Source organism: Martes martes (assembly GCF_963455335.1).
Source record: "Martes martes genome assembly, chromosome: 16".
NCBI classification, from domain to species: Eukaryota; Metazoa; Chordata; class Mammalia; order Carnivora; family Mustelidae; genus Martes; species Martes martes.
In genome coordinates, this window is record NC_137904.1 from 20,457,322 (window position 1) to 20,474,889 (window position 17,568).

Below are 17,568 nucleotides of genomic sequence, written 5' to 3' on the forward strand. Positions count from 1 at the left end.
ATCATTTTGGTTCTTGGTCCCCTTGTTTCCAGATTGCAGGATACCTGTATGGAGTGAGCCCACCAGATAACCCCCAGGTGAAGGAGATCCGCTGCATTGTAATGGTACCACAGTGGGGCACTCACCAGACCGTGCACCTGCCTGGCCAGCTGCCCCAGCATGAGTACCTCAAGGTCAGTAGAGGTGTAGAAGAATGGAGGCTTTCTTCTGTCAGAGTGGTGGAGGGAAGGCAGCTATGTTACTTTTACGGAAGTGATTCCTTTCTGCAGATGGGATAGGGCTCCAAATAGCTTTTCACCTCTCTTTGCCTATAGGAGATGGAACCCTTAGGATGGATCCACACTCAGCCCAATGAATCCCCCCAGCTGTCACCCCAGGATGTCACCACCCATGCTAAGATCATGGCTGACAACCCATCTTGGGATGGTGAAAAGACCATTATCATCACCTGCAGGTAGGCTTTGGGCCCCGTTGAAGTATGGCAGGGCGGGCATTGCAGCACAGGGCCTGAAATGGTAGCCTGAGCTCTGACTCTGTCCTCATCCCTCTTTCAGTTTCACACCAGGCTCCTGCACACTGACCGCCTATAAGCTGACCCCCAGTGGCTATGAATGGGGTCGCCAGAACACAGACAAGGGCAACAATCCCAAGGGCTATCTACCCTCACATTATGAAAGGGTCCAGATGCTGCTGTCAGACCGTTTCCTTGGTTTTTTTATGGTTCCTGCCCAGTCCTCATGGAACTACAACTTTATGGGTAAGTTGGGGAGCACAGGGGCCCAGGCTAGGTGAGGCAGTGCACCTGGTTAACAGTGGCCCTTTCCTTCTTCCCCAAGGTGTCCGGCATGATCCCAACATGAAGTATGAGCTGCAGCTGGCAAATCCTAAAGAGTTTTACCACGAGGTGCACAGGCCTTCCCACTTCCTCAACTTCGCACTCCTGCAAGAGGGCGAGGTCTACTCTGCGGACCGAGAGGACCTCTATGCCTAGTTGTCTTCACCTCCCCCTGCTTCAGACATCCCAAAGACTGGAGCCTTTTACCCCCAATGAAAAGCTGGTGACATTCAGCAGCTTGGTCCCTTTTCCCTCTACTTGTGCTTCTTGTATTATTGATTTCTGGTGGCTTGTAGTCCTGAGCAAAATATAGTAATAAATTTTGTATAAATAGGACTTTTGGAGTTTTGTGGGGGTGTTTGTCCCTGAGCCCAAATTCTGACTGTGAAGATGGAAGCTGGACTTGTTCACAGCTGGCCTCAGTCTTAAAGGGGTAGAAGGCCCCTAATCAGGGTCTGTGGTCCACGTATCCCTCAGATTCAGGGAACTGAGGTGGGGTTGGTCTTTCATACCCTTACTGCATTGACCACATTTACCAACTTCCCTTCAAAATATTTGCAAACCATCACTCCTTTCAACATCCTTTGGAGTGGCTGCTCCCATTTTCTGAGTCTGGAAGCTTGTAGTTTTTTCCCGGCAGCTGTGGTGCCCAGCCAAGCCTCTTAACCTTTGTGTCACTGGTGGTTGGGAAAACAGGCGCATGGCTGGACAGATGGATGTCTCCGGCTGAGGCCAATGACGGCCCTCCTACCTCACCTCTTGCCTGTAGTACTTGGCAGCCAAGTTGGGCCTCATGACTCCAGACACAGGGGTGGAGCCTGGACTAGGCCTGTGGGGAGGGATTGACAAAAGTGACCACTTAGAGCCCTGTGCCTCAGCTCTTGGACGCCTGGCTGGAAGTAGGCAGTCCCGCTTCCTGTGACCTTGGGGGCTTGAAGAGGACAGGGCCCAGTGGGCCCAGTGCACTACCTCTTTCCCCAAGCCTTTTCTCTTAATCGCTCCTCCTCTGTCGCTTCTTCCCCGCCCTCTACTGCCCTAAACTGCTTCCTGGCCCGGAAACTGTTTGGCTTTTTCCTGCCCCAGTGAGGGTTGGAGGGGGCGGGGGTTGTCGCAGCCCTTAACTTTCGGGGAACATGGAGCCCAGGAAGGCGGTGCCTGGGGTGCATAGCTGCGGGCCTCGGGTGGCCGCGGGGTCAGGGACGGCCGCGGAGCTCGTGTACCATCTAGCGGGGGCCCTGGGCACGGAGCTGAAGGAGCTGGCGCGCCGCTTCGGGCCGGAGGCGGCGGCCAGGCTCGTGCCGCTCGTGGTGCGGGCGCTGGAGCTCCTGGAAAAGGCTGCGGTGGGGCCGGACCCAGACTCAGTGAGTCACCGATCTTCCCCTGGCCCCCCGCAGGGCTGGTGGGAGTCCAGCCCTCACCGCCTGGCCTCCCCAGCTGCAGGTGTCCGCACAGCAGGCCGAAGCGGAGCTGCGGCGGCTGCAGGAGGAGAACGAGCGCCTCCGCAGAGAGCTGCGCTCGGGGCCGCAGGGTGAGTGCGGGCACCGCCAAGGGGCGGGGCGGGGCGGCTCTGGGCCTCCTCCCCAGGTCGCGGCTAAGAACGCCCCTTCTTCAGAGGAGCGCGCTCTCCTGAGGCAGCTCAAGGAAGTGACCGACCGCCAGCGGGACGAGCTCCGCGCGCACAACCGAGACCTGCGGCAGCGAAGCCAGGAGACCGAGGCGGTGAGGGCAGGGCGGGGCGAAGGGCGTGAGGCGGGGCGCTACCCAGCCCTTCCGTCGACGCCCCGCCTACCTCTTTTGCTCCGCCCCCAGCTGCAGGAGCAGCTGCAGCGCCTCCTACTGGTGAACGCGGAGCTGCGGCACAAGCTGGCCGCCGTACAGACTCAGCTGCGCGCCGCGAGGGACCGCGAGAGCGAGCGGGAACTGCAGAGCCAGGGGGCCGTGGAGCTGGCGCGGGATCGGGCCGGGGGCGCAGGGTACGAGCAGAGGCAGGAACCGGAGCGGGCCACCGCCTACGCAGGAGCCCCGGGGAACCCTGAGGACCCGGTGAGTGCCCATCACGGTACTCACAGGTCCGGTACTTGGTGGGCACTCGGGTTTTCTGTGCTGCGTAGCAGGTCCACCCGGAAGGCGGAAGGCGGCACACGAGTGGCCGACACCTGCTCCCATGCTCAGCTGTCATCTGTTGCAGCGCCTTCGCCTCCAAGTCTCCGTGCCCGTCACTTGCTCTGTGATGGGGGGGTGGAGGAGAGCGCCGGTAGGGGCCCCCACTGACCAAGCCTGCCCTTCCGCAGGTGGGTGCCCTGCAGCAGCCAGGCCACCCCTCCAAGGCAGGACAGTGCAGCTTCAGTCGAGAGGAGCTCGAGCAGATCCTTCAGGAGCGGAATGAGCTCAAAGCCAATGTGTTCCTGCTGAAGGAGGAGTTGGCCTACTTCCAGCGGTGAGGGCGGTGGGCAGGGGCTGGGAAGTTCAGGGGTCCCACTCACACCCATTGCTGGGCCTCAGGTCCCCAGCTTCATTCTTTGGTTCACTGATCTATCCACAGTGACATGTGCCAGGCACTGTGCTGGACACTGAGAGGACATGAATCACACAGCTCCTGTCTTCCTAGAACTTCTTCCAAATGGGGGAGGAGGTAGTACAAAAAGTTACAGCAGTGGTCAAAGAAAGATTCCTAGGAGAGGGCAACATCTAAGCTACCTATGAGGGGTGTTAGCAAGGCAGAGTGTTTCAAAAAGGGGAACAACACGCACAGGCACTTGGGATGAGAGCAATGGTTGGCATTCTCAGGGCTTACCCTGCCCTTTTCCCTCCTCTATAGGGAGCTGCTCACAGACCACCGGGTCCCTGGGCTTCTGGTTGAGGCCATGAAGGTGGCTGTCAAGAAGCAGCGGAAGAAGATCAAGGCCAAGATGTTAGGGATCCCAGAGGAGGCAGAGAGCAGGTAAGTCCCTGCCTCCATTCCCACTGAGCCAGCCCTTCCTTGCTCTTTGTGCCGAGCCTGATGACCCAGCTGGGTGGTGCTCTAACTCAGCCTGATCATCCCCTGAGCCTACCACCTTAGCCTCATCACTCCCTGAGCCTGTCACCTAGCCTAGTCATTTCTTAAACATATTAACCTGGCCTGGTCACTCCCTGAGCCTGCTGTCCGGCCTGCCACCCTTCTATCTGGATCATAGTGCTCTGACTTGCCACGCTCACTATATCTCCTGCTGAAGAAATCTGGTAATGCTGCTTCTCCACCTTAGTTTTTCAGTTTCCTGTCTTGGCTGGATCTACTTGTTCTCAGGGGGTTAAGAATGTAATTACAGCCGCATTAGGACCTGCTGTGAGGTTATCAAATTAAAGCCTCAAGATGTCCTTCCTTCATCTCCCTAGCACCTCCTTCTCTCCAGGCTTGAGGGTCCCATAGTCACTCTGTTCTCCCTCGGCTGATTCTGGGTACTGTGCAGAAGGCTGGACATAGCTGGACTCCCATGGTACCCCAACGCCTTGATGAATGACCCCCACATCTCCTCTCTCCTCTTCTCTGCCTCAGTGACGATGAAGACAGCTCATGGCTCCTGCTCTCCAGTGATAAGGGAGCCCACCCTGCACCCACTGAGTCCAGAATACAAAGTTTGTATGTTGTGGGAGGAGGAAGGGCAAAGGTTGTGGGGGTGAAGGAGGGGCCCCACCTTTGTTCTTCTCCCCTTTCCTGCTCCACTGACATTCATCCTGCTGTCCTGAGCTCTAAGCACGCCCCTCCCTCCATTGACCCTGGCCCCTTCCCCTCCTCAGTACTTCGGGCTGCCCTTTCTTCCTATTGTATCCTCTTTCCTCACCACTCCCCGAGCCCATAGCCTTGACCTGTCTGGTATCCAAGCTCAAAATACCTCTTGGTTCTCCCCCCAGCTTTGGCCTGTCCTATCAGAGTGAAACAGAGGCCCCCGAAGCCCAGACCAGCAGCATGGCTTCCAGTGAGCTAGGGGGAGAAGAGGAGGCCCCACAGCAACCCCACTTGGAGCCTGGGGGCAGCCCCACAGTCCTCAATTCCTGACTGGCTCTGCTCTGCACCCGATGAACATCTTTGTCTGCAGCGGTCTCAGCTGCCCCAGAGACCTGACTTTGGAATCTGGCTATGGATGGGTGTGTGGCCTCAAATGAGGACAGGGCTCCGTCCTTCTCAGCCCTCCCCAGGCTCTTTCCCAGTCCTGGCCTGAGCTAGGTCATGATGAAGAGCTCAGCCTACCTTCCTTTCCTGTATCTCTGTGCCAAGCCTCAGGGGTCAGATAAAATTGCTTCCTTCTGGAGTCTCAGTTTTCCCATCCATAAAATGGATAGCTAACTACCTACCTCCCAAGGGTTTGTGAGAGTGGCCTAAGGCAATGTAATAAAGCAGCTGCCCATGATACCCAGAAATGGCTCCACGTCTGTGTATTAGTGGTCTGTCCCTGCCTGGGGGAGGGGGGGCAGGCTGGACCTGCCAGGTCTGCCAGGACCAGGGGCAGGCTGTGGTTTCCTCACAGGGTCTTGTTGGTTGTTAAGTGGGTGGGGAGCTTCTCCGGGCGAGGGCCTCACTTGTGTAGTATGACCTAATGGAAAGACATGGCTCCCAGTCTCACCACACACCCTTGCCTGTGCTCCAATATCCAGGCTCTTCATCTTCCTGACCCCTCCAGACTGAGGCCAGCCCTTATAGTACCCACTCAGCCTTCACCACAGCTTTCCTTTCCTTTTTATTTGTCTGGTGTCTGATCTTCCCAGCACCCACCCACCCGCCCCTCTCAGGGAGGTGCCTCATGGCAGCCCGCCCCTTCACACTGGTTTCCTCAGGAAAGGCCTTGGAAGGAAGCAGGGAGGGGGTTGGGAGCTGTGGGGGCCAGACTAACCCAAGCCCTCCCGCTGAACGGGCCGCCATGGGACTGAGGCTGCTTCTACTGTTGCTGCTCTGGACACCGGGGATCCAGGGGTCCAAGTTGGACCCCAATGGGCAGCATGTCTGCCCGGCCAGCAGGTGGGTCTTTGTGGGAATCTGAGGTCGGGGTGGTGGTGGCTGAACTGGGGTAGAGGCATTGCCAAGGAGGAGGAGGACATGAGGGAAGAGGCCATGGAGCTGAAGGGAAGGGGGCCTGGGGACAGCCTGGAGGGTGGTAGATAGGCAAGGCCAGAGGTGGGGGGGCCAGGGAAGGAAAGGGAAGGGATTAGGGACACTGGGGCTGTGACCCTTGGCTAGGCCTGCCTGATGGGGCTGAGGTGGCCTCCCACATCTCAGCCAGAGACAGAGATCCACCTGCGGAGCCAGTCTGTCCCCCAGCTGACCCCTCTCTGCCCCACAGCCCCTCTGCTGAGCTCCAGTGCTGCCCAGGCTGGAGGCAGAAAGATCAAGAATGCACTATCCGTGAGTAGCCAGAACAGATCCCTACCCGAGAAGAAATGAGAACAGAGCCCAGTGACCCTTCCTTCCTCTCCTCCTGGGGCCTGTTTCCCCTCCTGAGCCCTAGAGCTGGAGCCCATCCTGACGTCCCCCCGGCCCAGCCCTGAGGGAATGACTCTTGAGGGGGCAGGGTGCTGGGAACCAGTGAGAGGGGCAGAGTGGTCCCCTGGTTCGGCCATGCCACCATCCTTCCCACCTGGGTGGGATGTTTTTCAGCCATCTGTGAGGGGCTAGATGCCTGCCGGGAAGATGAAGTCTGTGTGAAACCAGGCCTCTGTCGATGCAAACCTGGATTCTTCGGGGCCCAGTGCAACTCCCGTGAGTCCTAGTTTCACCTGGAGGATGAAGTTGCTAGGCAGAACTGGGCCGAGGGGAGGCAAAGCAGGTAGAAATGTGATCTTAGAACAGCAGGGCCAGAATCCCTCCAAGCTTCACCGAGGAGATGGAGGCCCAGAGTCGGGAAGTGACGCATTCCTGGAAGGTGCCCTGAGTCATCTGGTTTTTACCCATATCCACAAAGCCCTACCCACAGTTCTTTCTTAGCTGTGTGCCCTTCACCATCATGCTCAACTTCTCGGAAAAGACGCTGGTTATCCCTGTTAATTGCAAAATGGGCACGTGTGGAGGGTGGAAGGAGAACCCTGGCCCGGCTCTGCCTTTTCTGGTAAAAAGAGGGCATGGGAAAGAGTTTGGTGCGCAGGATGGCCAGAGAGCAGGATTCAGGGCTCAGAGGAGACACTAGGGGCAAATGTGGCTTCCTTTGTGACCTTCACAGTCACCATCTGGGCTGGGGTCGACACTCAGGACGCTCAGTTCACCTGCAGTGGGGTGGGTGGAGGATGAGGGTAGGGCGTGAGAGGAAGGAAGGGGCATGGATGAAATCCTACTTCTGTGTGACTCTGACCAAAGCTTCTCCCACTCAGGACCTGTGTGTTCTGGGGTATGAAGTAGGAAGCTGGCACACTGAGAAGGGTTTTTGTAGTTCAGAGTCAGAGGCAGGAAGTGAGCTGTGCCCCAGGAGGTTAGGCTGCCTGTTCAAGGCTGCCTGTCTCTGGCTCTTGGGGGTGGGCCTGGCACCCCTCTTCCTTGTGGAAGGGGGTTGCGAGGTGGCGGAGAGTCATGTCTGGCCCTGAGCCTGCTGACCCCCTTCCGTTCCCCACCCCGTCCCCATCCCATCCCTGCAGGCTGCCCCGGCCAGTACTGGGGCCCCGACTGCCGTGAGATCTGTGCCTGCCACCCACACGGCCAGTGCGAGCCGGCCACGGGCGTATGCCACTGCCAAGCTGACCGCTGGGGCGGCCGTTGTGAGTTCGCGTGCGCCTGCGGCCCGCACGGGCGTTGCGACCCCGCGACAGGCGCCTGCCGCTGCGAGCCCGGCTGGTGGTCGTCCACTTGCCGCCGCCCGTGCCAGTGCAACCCCGCTGCGGCGCGCTGCGATCAAGCCGACGGCTCCTGCCGCTGCGAGCCGGGCTGGTGGGGCCGCCGCTGCAGCTTCCGCTGCGCCTGCCACGGCTCGCCGTGCGCGCAGGAGACCGGCCGTTGCGCCTGCCGCCCGGGCTGGTGGGGCCCCGAGTGCCGGCAGCAGTGCGAGTGCGTGCGCGGCCGCTGCAGCGCCGCCTCCGGCCAGTGCACCTGCCCGCCGGGCTTCCGCGGTGCGCGCTGCGAGCTGCCCTGCCGCGCCGGCAGCTACGGGCCTCACTGCCGCGACAGGTGAGCGGGCGGGGCGGGGCCGCGGTGCGGGAGGCGGGGCCGCGACCGCGAGCACCCCCTGCCCCTCGCAGGAACGGTGCGGAGGTGCAGGGGCGAGAGCGCAGGGGAGGGGGGAGCCGGGCAGAAGGGGGGGCGCGGGGAGAGCCAGGCACGGTGCTTTCCGCCAAGACCAACGGGGGCGGGACAGGAGGAGAAAGACCCTCGAAGCCCTAGGTCCAGCTTCGCCCACCCCGTCGTCTGGTTGTTCTCAAACCATAGGAGTACCAGCAAACTATAGTTACAAGCAGATGAAAGATGAATCGCGTGACAAACGATTGCAGGGTGCCTTTCAAACTTAGTGGCTTTCAGACTTGGGCCGCTCCACGCACAGTATGAAATGCGTTTTGGGGCGCCTGGCTGGCTTAGTAGGTAGAGCATGCGACTCTTGAACGGGAGTTGGGGGGGGTGCTTGAGTTGCAGCCCTGCACTGGGCGTTGGGCCTTGGGCATGGCGCTTACTTAAAAGCAATTAAAAACAAAACAACAAAAGGAAATGCGTTTTACATCCCACCTAACTCTGTTTGTCTCAACACACACAGCTCTGGGGTAAAAGCTTAACCAGACAACATACACTTATCTTTGTTTCATGTATTACATGTAATATAAATGTGTATATCTCTATATATTACATACATGAGATATGTACACACACTGTAATGCTTGCTTGCTTGCTTTTTCTTTCTGTTGCGGATCTGCTAAATTGATTTTATGAACAAACGAATCTGATCCAAACGTATGATTCCAGATAACTATCCAGAGAAAGACTTTTCAAGAAACAGTTAAAGAATCAATGAGAAATTAAGATTAAGGAAAACCTTAGTGGGAGAGTTCTTAGGAGAGTAGATCCTAAGAGTTCTCTTCACAAGGAAAAAAAAAAAACATTTTTTTTGTTGTTTTTGTTTTTTGTTTTTTGTTTTTGCACCTACATGAGATGAGGGATATTAGCTAAACTTACTGTGGTAACCATTTCACGATATAGGTAAGTCAAGTCGAGGCTGTGTACCGTAAAGTTACACAGTGCAATATGACAGTTACATCTAAAAAAAAAAAGGGAAAAATTTTTTTTAAGATTTTACTTATTGGGGCGCCTGGGTGGCTCAGCGGGTTAAGGCTCTGCCTTCAGCTCAGGTCATGATCCCAGGGTTCTGGGATCGAGCCCCGCATCGGGCTCTCTGCTCCGCAGGAAGCCTGCTTCCTCCTCTCTCTCTCTGCCTGCCTCTCTGCCTACTTGTGATCTCTGTCTGTCAAGTAAATAAATAAAACCTTTAAAAAAAAAAAAAAGATTTTACTTATTTATTTGAAAGGGTGAGTGAAAAATAGCACAAGGTGGTAGGGAGGAGAGGGAGAAGCAGACTCCCTGCAGAACAGAGCGCCCCATGTGGGACTTGATCCCAGGACTCTGAGATCATGACTTGAACTGAAGGCAGATGCTTAATGCACTGAGCCAGTGAGGTGCCCCGAAGACTTTTTTTTTAAACATAAGATAAACTTGAAATTCTAGTGATGAAAACAGACATGTTTTAATTTTTATGCATTTTCATCTTGTGGGACAGGAGATACTCTGAGTCCCAATCATGCCAGACCTCAGAGATGGCGGGGATAGGAGGGAACACTGGGGAGAAGGTTGGCCAAAGTAACTTGGCTGTTCTGGCTGGGCTGGGAGCTCTTGGTAACCCTGGGGCCCTAGGAAGGCCAGGTTCTAGAATGGGAAGTTAGAAGGAGAAGGCTGGAATCCTACGGAGATCCTCTGTCCAGCCTTTTTGTTGTACAACATGGGGAAACTGAGGCTCAAACCTGCCTAAGTGCTCTGGGTGCTCTCCAGTGTCCCTGGAGGCCTCAGTGGGGAGTCCCTCTATCCACTCCTCAGTGCTCCCATGTACTCCTTCCCTTCCCAGCTGTGGCCACTGCAAGCGCAAGGAGCCATGCTCTGCAGACACAGGCAGCTGTGAGTCCTGCGAGCCGGGCTGGAACGGAACCCAGTGCCACCAGCCCTGCCCACCTGGCACTTTTGGCGAGAGCTGTGGACAGCTGTGCCCCCACTGCCGGCTTGGGGAGGCCTGTCAGCCAGACACTGGGCACTGTCAGCACTGTGACCCTGGGTGGCTGGGGCCCAGGTGAGGGGGCTGGCCTGTTCTGGGTGGGGTGCATGTTCCTTCAGGATCCTGGTTCCAGCTACTCCCTCTGGGGAGTTGCTGGCCCCTCCCCCAACACACTAATTCACATAACCTTGGGGGCCTGCCTCCTGGGGAAGTGTGAGGGAAGAGAGATGAGGGCTGATGAGGCCCTGGGCAGGGTTCTCTTCCGGCTCCTTTGCCACTCAGGTATCCTGAGCTCTCTTCTTCCTCTCTAGGCTCTGTAGTCTGTCACCTCTTGGGTTTGGCCCCAGGTTCAAGGCTCTGTTTACACCTGAGCTTCTTTGCTGAGAAGTAGACAGTTGGGACCCTGAGTCCAGAAGAATGGGGGAAGATGGGTAAGACCCTTCTGTAGGGGCTCTGCCTTGCCAGGCCTGCCCTACCCGCCTATTCCAAGTCTCTCATCACCTCAGGTGTGAAGACCCCTGCCCGACCGGCACCTATGGGGAGGGCTGTAGCTCTGCCTGCCCCACCTGTGTTCAGGGGAACTGTGATGCTGTGACCGGGGAGTGTATCTGCCACGCTGGCTACTGGGGACCCAGGTGAGAGAACTGGGGCCCTGGTAGGGAGGCAGGGGGCTAGGTCAGACCTCTGTGCCGTCTGTTTCCTGAACTTCCCTTCCTGGGCTTCTCCCCCTCCCACACACCCACCCAGCACGCTCAGCTCATCGCTGCGAAGTTATTCCTCCTGCTATGAGGTCCGCATCTTCCAGAAGTAGTGATGCTTAATCTAAAAGGCCTGGCTGCCTAATGAGGTGGAGAAGTTTTTTAGGGGTAGGATTCCCGACTCCATTGTTGTTTCCCTGAGGTCTTGAGATGGTAAAACATAAACAAGGTCAATGTCTTCGATGTCAGGTTTTCCACCTCTAGGACAGAATGTAGTATCACGTGGAAGAGACCTAATTTTCTAGAGGAGAGGACCAAGGCCCAGAGAGCAGGGCAGGGCGGGCTCAGACCTCCAGACCCTGAAGACTTTTCTCTGGATGCCGTTGGCCTCTGGCTTATTTCACGTTAGTGCTGGATGGGCTAGGGATGAGGATCAGGAGAGGTGGAGCTTGTCTGAAGATTATACCCTGGAGGTTGGGTACCGAGGGGCTGCCTCTGGGTGGCCTCTCTGGAAGACAGGCTTAGAGGCTAAGGGGATTCTCCCAAATACTGCCAGAGGTACTTAGAATGTGGGCTCAGAGGTCAGAGGAGTCTATTTGGGCATTGTCCAGGGAAGTCTGTGTGGCAGGGGGTGGGGAGCGGTGCCCAGAAATCTACCTTCCCCTGTGCCCTGCCTACCCCTAACTCTTCTCACCCAGCCTTCAGCCTTTGTCTCTTATCACCCCATAGCTGCAACACTTCATGCCCACCTGGCTTCCATGGCAACAACTGCTCTGTTCCCTGTGAATGTCCAGAGGGACCCTGCAACCCTGTTTCTGGGGCCTGCCAGCTGGGTAAGGTGCAGGGGCGCCTGGGTGGCTCAGTTGGTTAAGCCTCCGCCTTTAGCCCAGATCACGATCCCACGGTTCTGGGATGGAGCCCCCCCCCAATCTTTCTGCCCAGCAGGGAGCCTGCTTTTCCCTCTCCCTCTGCCTGCCGCTCCCCCTACTTGCACTCTGTCTCTCTCTCTCTCTATCAAATAAATAAATAAAATCTTAAAAAGAAAGAAAAGAAGAGAGAAAGGAAGGAGGGTGCAGGGGGCAGTAACCAGGGAGAGACTGGCACTTTATATGGCTCCAGGGATGTATCCCTTGCCAGGGAGTCTGGGCTCACTTCGGAGGCATGAAATCTGTATGGTTAACTTTGGGGGTCCTTGAAAATAGGACAGCCCCTGCCTCCTGAGAAACCAGGCTAGCAGCCAGGAAATGAGCAGGCAACTCTCAGACCTGCTACAAAGGGGATATGTACCAGGTATGTGACAAGTGGGAGCAAGGGCTTGTGGAACAGACCAGGGCCCAGGCTGGGGACAGGCTAGCAGGATTGCTGCTTTGGGGAGAGGGCCTCAAGGCTGAGTAGAGACTACATCTCTCAGAAAAAGGGGAGGGACCCGTAGGTGGAAGATTCTGGGGGGCCGGGGGACAACTCAGAGCTGGAGAGGAAACATGATGTATGGAAGACACAATGGCCCAGAATATTTGGCCATCCCCTGCTCTCCCCTGCTCTCCCCAGGGCACTACAGTCGGGATGCAGCCCTCATCGCAGGCATCCTTGTGCCTCTGCTGCTGCTTCTCCTGGGCCTCATTTTCTGTGCCTGCTGCTGCTGGGCCGCCCGGTTGGACCCCAAGGACAGGTGAACTCTGGCCTGTCCCTTCCCCCACCCCCAGCTTGGGACAGCAGGTTGGGAGCAGGCTGGCATCTGGTTTCCCTTCGGGGGTGGGGAAGGACTGGCTGGGTCATACACTTAAGTCCGAGGTAACGGGGTAGCTGGCAGTCGTCATGGCCTGGACACTGCCATGTCCAGGCCATGCCTTCCTTGGAAGCCTTCCAGAAGCAAGTTTCCAAGTTGCAGGAGGGTGAGCAGCGGCACTGGGCACTGGGCATCGGGCTGGGGCAACTCAAAGTCCGCAGCTGCTGAGGGTTTATTCACAGGGACCCGAGGAGCAAAGCAGGGAAGGCAGAAGCCCCAGGGCAATGCTGGGCAGGGACAGGAAGAGACTAGGCCTCAACAACTCCCTGTTTCTCCAAAGGAGAGTGATGTCAAAGTCCGAGTGGTGGTTTATCAGAGATGGCGGCTTTCTGAGAAGAGGAGATAATAGGAAGGATTAGGGGGACTTGCGGGGGTGGAGGTGGGGGTGCCCACTGCTGGGGAATGTTGTTTGCACCAAGCTTTGTTCCTTTACCAAATCTCATCACATTTCTGGTTCCTTGGAGACTCACAGCAGCAAGGAGGTTCAGAGCAGGGAACATGCAGGTGGAAAGATTAGTGTTCTCAAATCACAGAGGAGGACTCAGAGGCCTAAGGTGACCCAGCCTGTCACTGGCACCCACAAAGCCCATGCTCTGTTTTTCTGGATTCTCTGGTGCTCTCGTATTAGTTCACGCACTAATCCCCAAGCATCCTACTCTGTGCTGTGTGGTACTCACAGATGACAGACCTGGGGGTGGGGAAGAAGACCTCCACTCGAGGACAGAAAGGGACCAAGGCTGTCAGAGGAATGGTAACAGTGAAGCTGTGGCTTCCAGCTTTGGGGGGTGGGGGTCAGGGACAGGCTTCCTGGAGGTGGTGGCACTTCCAGAAATGTAGCTGAGCTGGGACTCAGCGAGGGTGATAATAACACAAAGCTGCATTTGGGGGAACCCCCACCAGTACCTGGCACTAGCGTGATAGAAAGGTGTTGTCCCTACTTGACAGATGAGGAAACTGAGGCCCAGAGAGGTGAAGCCTGTCATTTGGATTTTACTCTGTGGTCCAGGGGAACCACTGAAGTAGACAGTCACTCTGTGACCCTGCCTCTCTCACACTAACCCCAGGACTAGGACGGTCCTGGCCCTTTTCTGCGGCCCCCACCCTGCTCCCACCAGTGGCCTTATGCACTGACCACCCTCCCACACCCTCAGGCCAGCAAGCGATGGAGCTGCTGTGTCCAGGATGAAGCTGCAGGTCTGGGGGGCGCTGAGCAGCCTGGGCTCGGCACTACCCTGTGGTAGCTTCAGCAGCCACAAGCTTCCCTGGGTGACAGGTCAGTGTGGGTGCTGAAAATCAGGGGCTGGGATGGGACAAGGTCTTCCGTGGACCTCCATGCCTGACCCCGAGCCCTCTGCAGTCTCTCACCACGACCCGGAGATCCCCTTCAACCACAGCTTCATTGAGCCGCCCTCGGCCGGCTGGGCCTCAGATGACTCCTTCTCTTCTGATCCCGAGTCTGGAGAAGATGAGAGCCCGGCCTACTGTGTACCACCCCAAGAAGGTAGCCCCCGACAGCCCGCCCCGCCCCGAGCAGCCCTGCCCACTGCCACTTCTTTATTCCTTCAGCAAACATGTATCAAGTGGCCTTTTGAGTGCAGGTCCATTTCCTGGCCGTGGGACATGGTAAAGAACAAGATGGAACATTCTGGTCTCCCCAAGCTTGTTGTCTGGCGGGTGGTAATCAGGAACATGTAGGACAGAGGCTGTGTCAACATGCTTTGATGAGGGACATACAAGTAGGGGCTCATGATCCAGCCCTGTCAGGGGTGATTAGGGCCAGGGAAGATGGCTCAGGAGTTGAGTCTAGCAGAATCAGGAGGAGTCAACCAAGTGACAGCTAAGGAGGGGTGAGAATGGTGTTTCAGGAAGAGGGAATGACAAAGGCCTGAAGGTGAGAGGGACTGGACTGTGAGGCACTGACAGAGCTTTAGCTTGGCTAGCATGTGGCATTAGTTCACAGGGGAAGGGATGGTGAGAAGAGTGTGTGGAAGGAGTCATGTCTACCTGAATAGGCCATCCCCTGCCTCTGTACCCTCACCTTCTTCCTCGCCCCATTGTTGAGGCTTCCCAGCAGATGCCAACCTGAGTAAACAGGACGGATTGGGGTGGCAAGCCCAGCTTTAGGCAAGCTCTTCTGTCTCTTCTTCCAGGGATGGTCACTGTGGCCCACGGAGAGTTTCCAGAAGCCAGCCTGGCTGGAGGTCCCATCCCTCCCCCCGAGGACGCCTCCACCCCATTTCCCATCCCGCGCACTTCCAGCCTCGCCCGGGCCAAACGGCCATCAGTCTCCTTTGCGGAAGGCACCAAGTTTGCCCCACAGAGTCGCCGAAGCTCAGGGGAAATCTCCAGTCCTCTCCGAAAGCCCAAGAGGCTCTCCCGGGGGGCCCACTTGGGCCCTGAAAGCCAGGAGGCTGAGGAGTCCATGGGCTCAGAGAAAGCAGAAATGGATGAGACCCTTCCTGGTGCTGCCAGCCCCAGGGATTCAGCCACTGGCCGCCGCCGGCTCCCTCTTGGTGGCCGGACAGTGGCTGAGCGTGTAGAAGCCATTGAGGGCAGTGTCCTGGAGGGCTCAGGCTCTGTGACTACGATCTACATGCTGGCAGGGACACCCCAGTTATCTGAGGGCCCTGTCCGGTCTGTTCTCCGCCGTTTTGGTAGCTTCCAGAAAGGCCAGGCAGAGCCCAAGGTCAAGAGTGCCATTCCCAAGCCTCCACGCCGGGCCCTTAGTCGAGATAAGGGCAGCCCTGGACTAGCCTCTGGCTCTGCCAAGCAGAGCCCCAGCCTAGCCCCGAATGATGAGCTTACTAGGTCCTTGGAGTCTGTAGGAACTGGGCGGGCCCAGGGGCTGGCCCCTGACAGTGGCCCCCAAGAACAGGATCCCCAACAGCTGGCTGATGAGGAAGAGCAGGAAGAGCCCCAGTATGAGAACGTTGCACCCATCTCTGGGCCACCAGCACCCTGAGAACCTTGAATTTGGAGAGTGGGAAGACTCTGGATAGAGGGTAGGCTTCTGAACTGCCCCTGGATCAGACTGTGTTTTGCTGGAAAAAGATCTCAGGGCCAGGAAAGACAGACCAGAGCCTCTGTCCTTTCATGGGGAAACATCAGAGCTGGAGGCCAATTGGCTCTGGGCCCTGGCAGTGCTCTGGGAGTGGTCTGGAAGGCCTGGGCAGAGACCCCATTGGGGTGGAGTCAGGAAGGGGAAAGAGATGACTGCAGGGACTTTTTCTCTGTTTTCCTAGACTCTGCCCCAAAAGGCTATTCTTTCCTCCATTTGCAAAACATTTTTCTGAAATGGGAAACAACCTAAATGATGACAAAAGATTGGTTAAAGAAAGATTGCTTAGGATAGGTCCCTAAACAACCACAAAAATCATGTTGTGTAAGAATATTTAATATGGGAAATAGGGGAGACTGTTTATGCTCAACTGTTAAGTGTAAAAAATAAGGTATCTTTTTATAAATTTCGTTTCTTTTTGCTTCAGTCTACATGTTTAGAATCCTCCCACTTTGTGTATATTTTGTGATTGTTTTACAAACTTTTTTTTGTGAAGGATGTATGTGCATAAAAAAATTTGAGGGAAAGGCATCAAATGGCATTTTTTGGGGGGAGGGGGATGAGATTGTAGCTGATATTTATTTTCTTAAACTTTTGTATTATTTGTAAATTTTCGTTAGTGAACATTCTTTTTACTTTTCTCACTAGATTTTTTTAAAAATTATTAAAAAAATGTTTTTTGTGAAAAATTTAAAAAAGTACTAACATTATAGACATGTATAAAGTAAAAAAGAGATTTCCCTTTTCCTCAGAGGAACCTGAGGGACAGGGAGGGACCAGACTTAACTTGTCTCTGAATGTCTTTTGGTCTTGTTCGAATTTTTTTTCTCACATACTTGAATTACCTAGTTAGTACAGAAACAGCAGCTTCCCCTTCTATCCCAGTGCTCAGAGAATCTGGTGAACAGTTCAGATCCTTCCTTTCAGATATTTTTCTGGACACATGAAAACAAAAGATCATATTGTTGTACATTTTGCTTTTCTACTTAACAATATATCCTGGTTATATTTTGATGTCCGTAAATGTAAAGCTACCTCTTTTTATTAAAAAATGGCTACATGTGGAAAAAACACAGGTTATTTAAACCATTCCCCTACCAGTGGAGATTTGGGTTGTTTCTAAATCATTTTGATGCAATAAATGACACAGTGTACTATTTTGTCCATATTTCTTTTGGCACCGTGCACGTTTTTCTGCAGAAGAGATTCCTAGAAGTGGAATTGCTGGGTGATAGGATAAGACATTAAATATTTGGGCACTTACTTCACATTGCCCTCCAAAAAAGTTACATGGTTTTGTATTCTCACAAATGATGGCAAGATCTATTTCCGCACACCCGGTCTAATAGGTTGAAATGGTATCTCATTATCTTAGCACAATAAAAATAATAAAGTGATAACATGCTAAAGCTTTTTAAGAAGTTAAAAGCTTTGTACAGATAAAGGGGTTGTTTACGTTTCTTTTTTAACTATCAAAAAATCATATCATTAAAATGTGAATTTCTATGCTTATTCTAAGGTTGAGCTTCTTTTCGTGTCTTTAATAACTATTTTTTTTCCTATGAGTTATCTGATTATGTTCTTTCCCCGATTTTCAACTGAGGTGTTCATCTTTTCCTCATTGATTTATAAGTGCCTATGTATATCAAGGATATTAATTCTTTGCCCCATTTGTGACCGGTCATTTAATGCTGTTAATAGTTTCTTTCTTCTTTCTATAGAAATTTAAAATTTTAATTTAGACAGTCTTTTTTTTTTTTTTGGTGGGCAGCAAAGCAAGGTTTATTGAGCAATGGCAAAGTGATAGTACAAAGCTCCTAAGGAGGTAGGGGACAGGAGAGGGTTGCCATGGGAGTTTCTAAGTCTAGGGGTTTTTATGGGCTTGTTGGCCGGCTGTTTTGATCTGATTGACCCTCCCGGCGCCTGTCATCCAATCAGGTTTTTGTCACAAGGGAAAGGGTGGAGGGCTCCTTGTAGAGTGGTGCAAAATC

At 54.8% G+C, this 17,568-nt stretch overlaps 3 protein-coding genes across 9 annotated transcripts in view; all 3 read left to right on the forward strand.

Moving 5' to 3' along the window:
• PRPF8 (pre-mRNA processing factor 8) overlaps positions 1-1,171 on the forward strand; it is a 35,228-nt gene extending 34,057 nt beyond the window's left edge. Inside the window, exons 40-43 of the mRNA XM_080826142.1 lie at positions 33-173; positions 315-454; positions 555-757; positions 837-1,171. Coding sequence (XP_080682268.1) covers positions 33-173; positions 315-454; positions 555-757; positions 837-991 — 639 coding nt within the window. The 3' untranslated portion in view covers positions 992-1,171. The remainder of the gene's footprint in view (positions 1-32; positions 174-314; positions 455-554; positions 758-836) is intronic.
• A 572-nt stretch (positions 1,172-1,743) lies between these two features.
• RILP (Rab interacting lysosomal protein) lies at positions 1,744-5,237 on the forward strand. 6 transcript variants are annotated; one of them, XR_013968231.1, is made up of 9 exons: positions 1,756-2,196; positions 2,270-2,363; positions 2,448-2,554; positions 2,645-2,878; positions 3,127-3,272; positions 3,654-3,776; positions 4,211-4,273; positions 4,371-4,454; positions 4,727-5,228. XR_013968231.1 is itself a non-coding variant. In XM_080827466.1 (8 exons), exons 1-8 carry the CDS (start codon positions 1,969-1,971, stop codon positions 4,869-4,871), a joined length of 1,155 nt encoding a protein of 384 aa, XP_080683592.1. In that variant the 5' UTR covers positions 1,744-1,968; the 3' UTR covers positions 4,872-5,237. The 6 variants fall into 6 exon arrangements, 3 of the variants coding, with proteins under 3 accessions (XP_080683592.1, XP_080683591.1, XP_080683593.1); XM_080827466.1 differs by lacking the exon at positions 4,211-4,273 and having other exon boundaries at positions 1,744-2,196; positions 2,276-2,363; positions 4,727-5,237; XR_013968230.1 differs by having other exon boundaries at positions 4,211-4,454; positions 4,727-5,230.
• A 425-nt stretch (positions 5,238-5,662) lies between these two features.
• On the forward strand, positions 5,663-17,087 carry SCARF1 (scavenger receptor class F member 1). 2 transcript variants are annotated; one of them, XM_080827161.1, is made up of 11 exons: positions 5,663-5,828; positions 6,151-6,212; positions 6,465-6,566; positions 7,433-7,958; positions 9,892-10,110; positions 10,542-10,670; positions 11,463-11,566; positions 12,282-12,402; positions 13,671-13,792; positions 13,877-14,020; positions 14,670-17,087. In XM_080827161.1, the coding sequence occupies exons 1-11, from the start codon at positions 5,731-5,733 to the stop codon at positions 15,479-15,481; spliced, it is 2,439 nt and encodes an 812-aa protein (XP_080683287.1). In that variant the 5' UTR covers positions 5,663-5,730; the 3' UTR covers positions 15,482-17,087. The 2 variants fall into 2 exon arrangements, with proteins under 2 accessions (XP_080683287.1, XP_080683288.1); XM_080827162.1 differs by having other exon boundaries at positions 13,914-14,020.
• The last annotated feature ends 481 nt before the right edge of the window (positions 17,088-17,568 follow it).

Excerpts from the sequence above, each read along its gene's own strand:
- SCARF1 (XM_080827161.1), top strand. The coding sequence starts at position 5,731 with ATGGGACTGAGGCTGCTTCTACTGTTGCTGCTCTGGACACCGGGGATC. Across the intron at positions 6,213-6,464 it reads AGATCAAGAATGCACTATCC|CCATCTGTGAGGGGCTAGAT; the intron begins GTGAGTAGCCAG and ends GATGTTTTTCAG. Across the intron at positions 14,021-14,669 it reads CTGTGTACCACCCCAAGAAG|GGATGGTCACTGTGGCCCAC; the intron begins GTAGCCCCCGAC and ends CTCTTCTTCCAG.
- RILP (XM_080827465.1), top strand. The coding sequence starts at position 1,969 with ATGGAGCCCAGGAAGGCGGTGCCTGGGGTGCATAGCTGCGGGCCTCGG. Across the intron at positions 2,197-2,269 it reads TGGGGCCGGACCCAGACTCA|CTGCAGGTGTCCGCACAGCA; the intron begins GTGAGTCACCGA and ends TGGCCTCCCCAG. Across the intron at positions 4,455-4,726 it reads GAGTCCAGAATACAAAGTTT|CTTTGGCCTGTCCTATCAGA; the intron begins GTATGTTGTGGG and ends TTCTCCCCCCAG.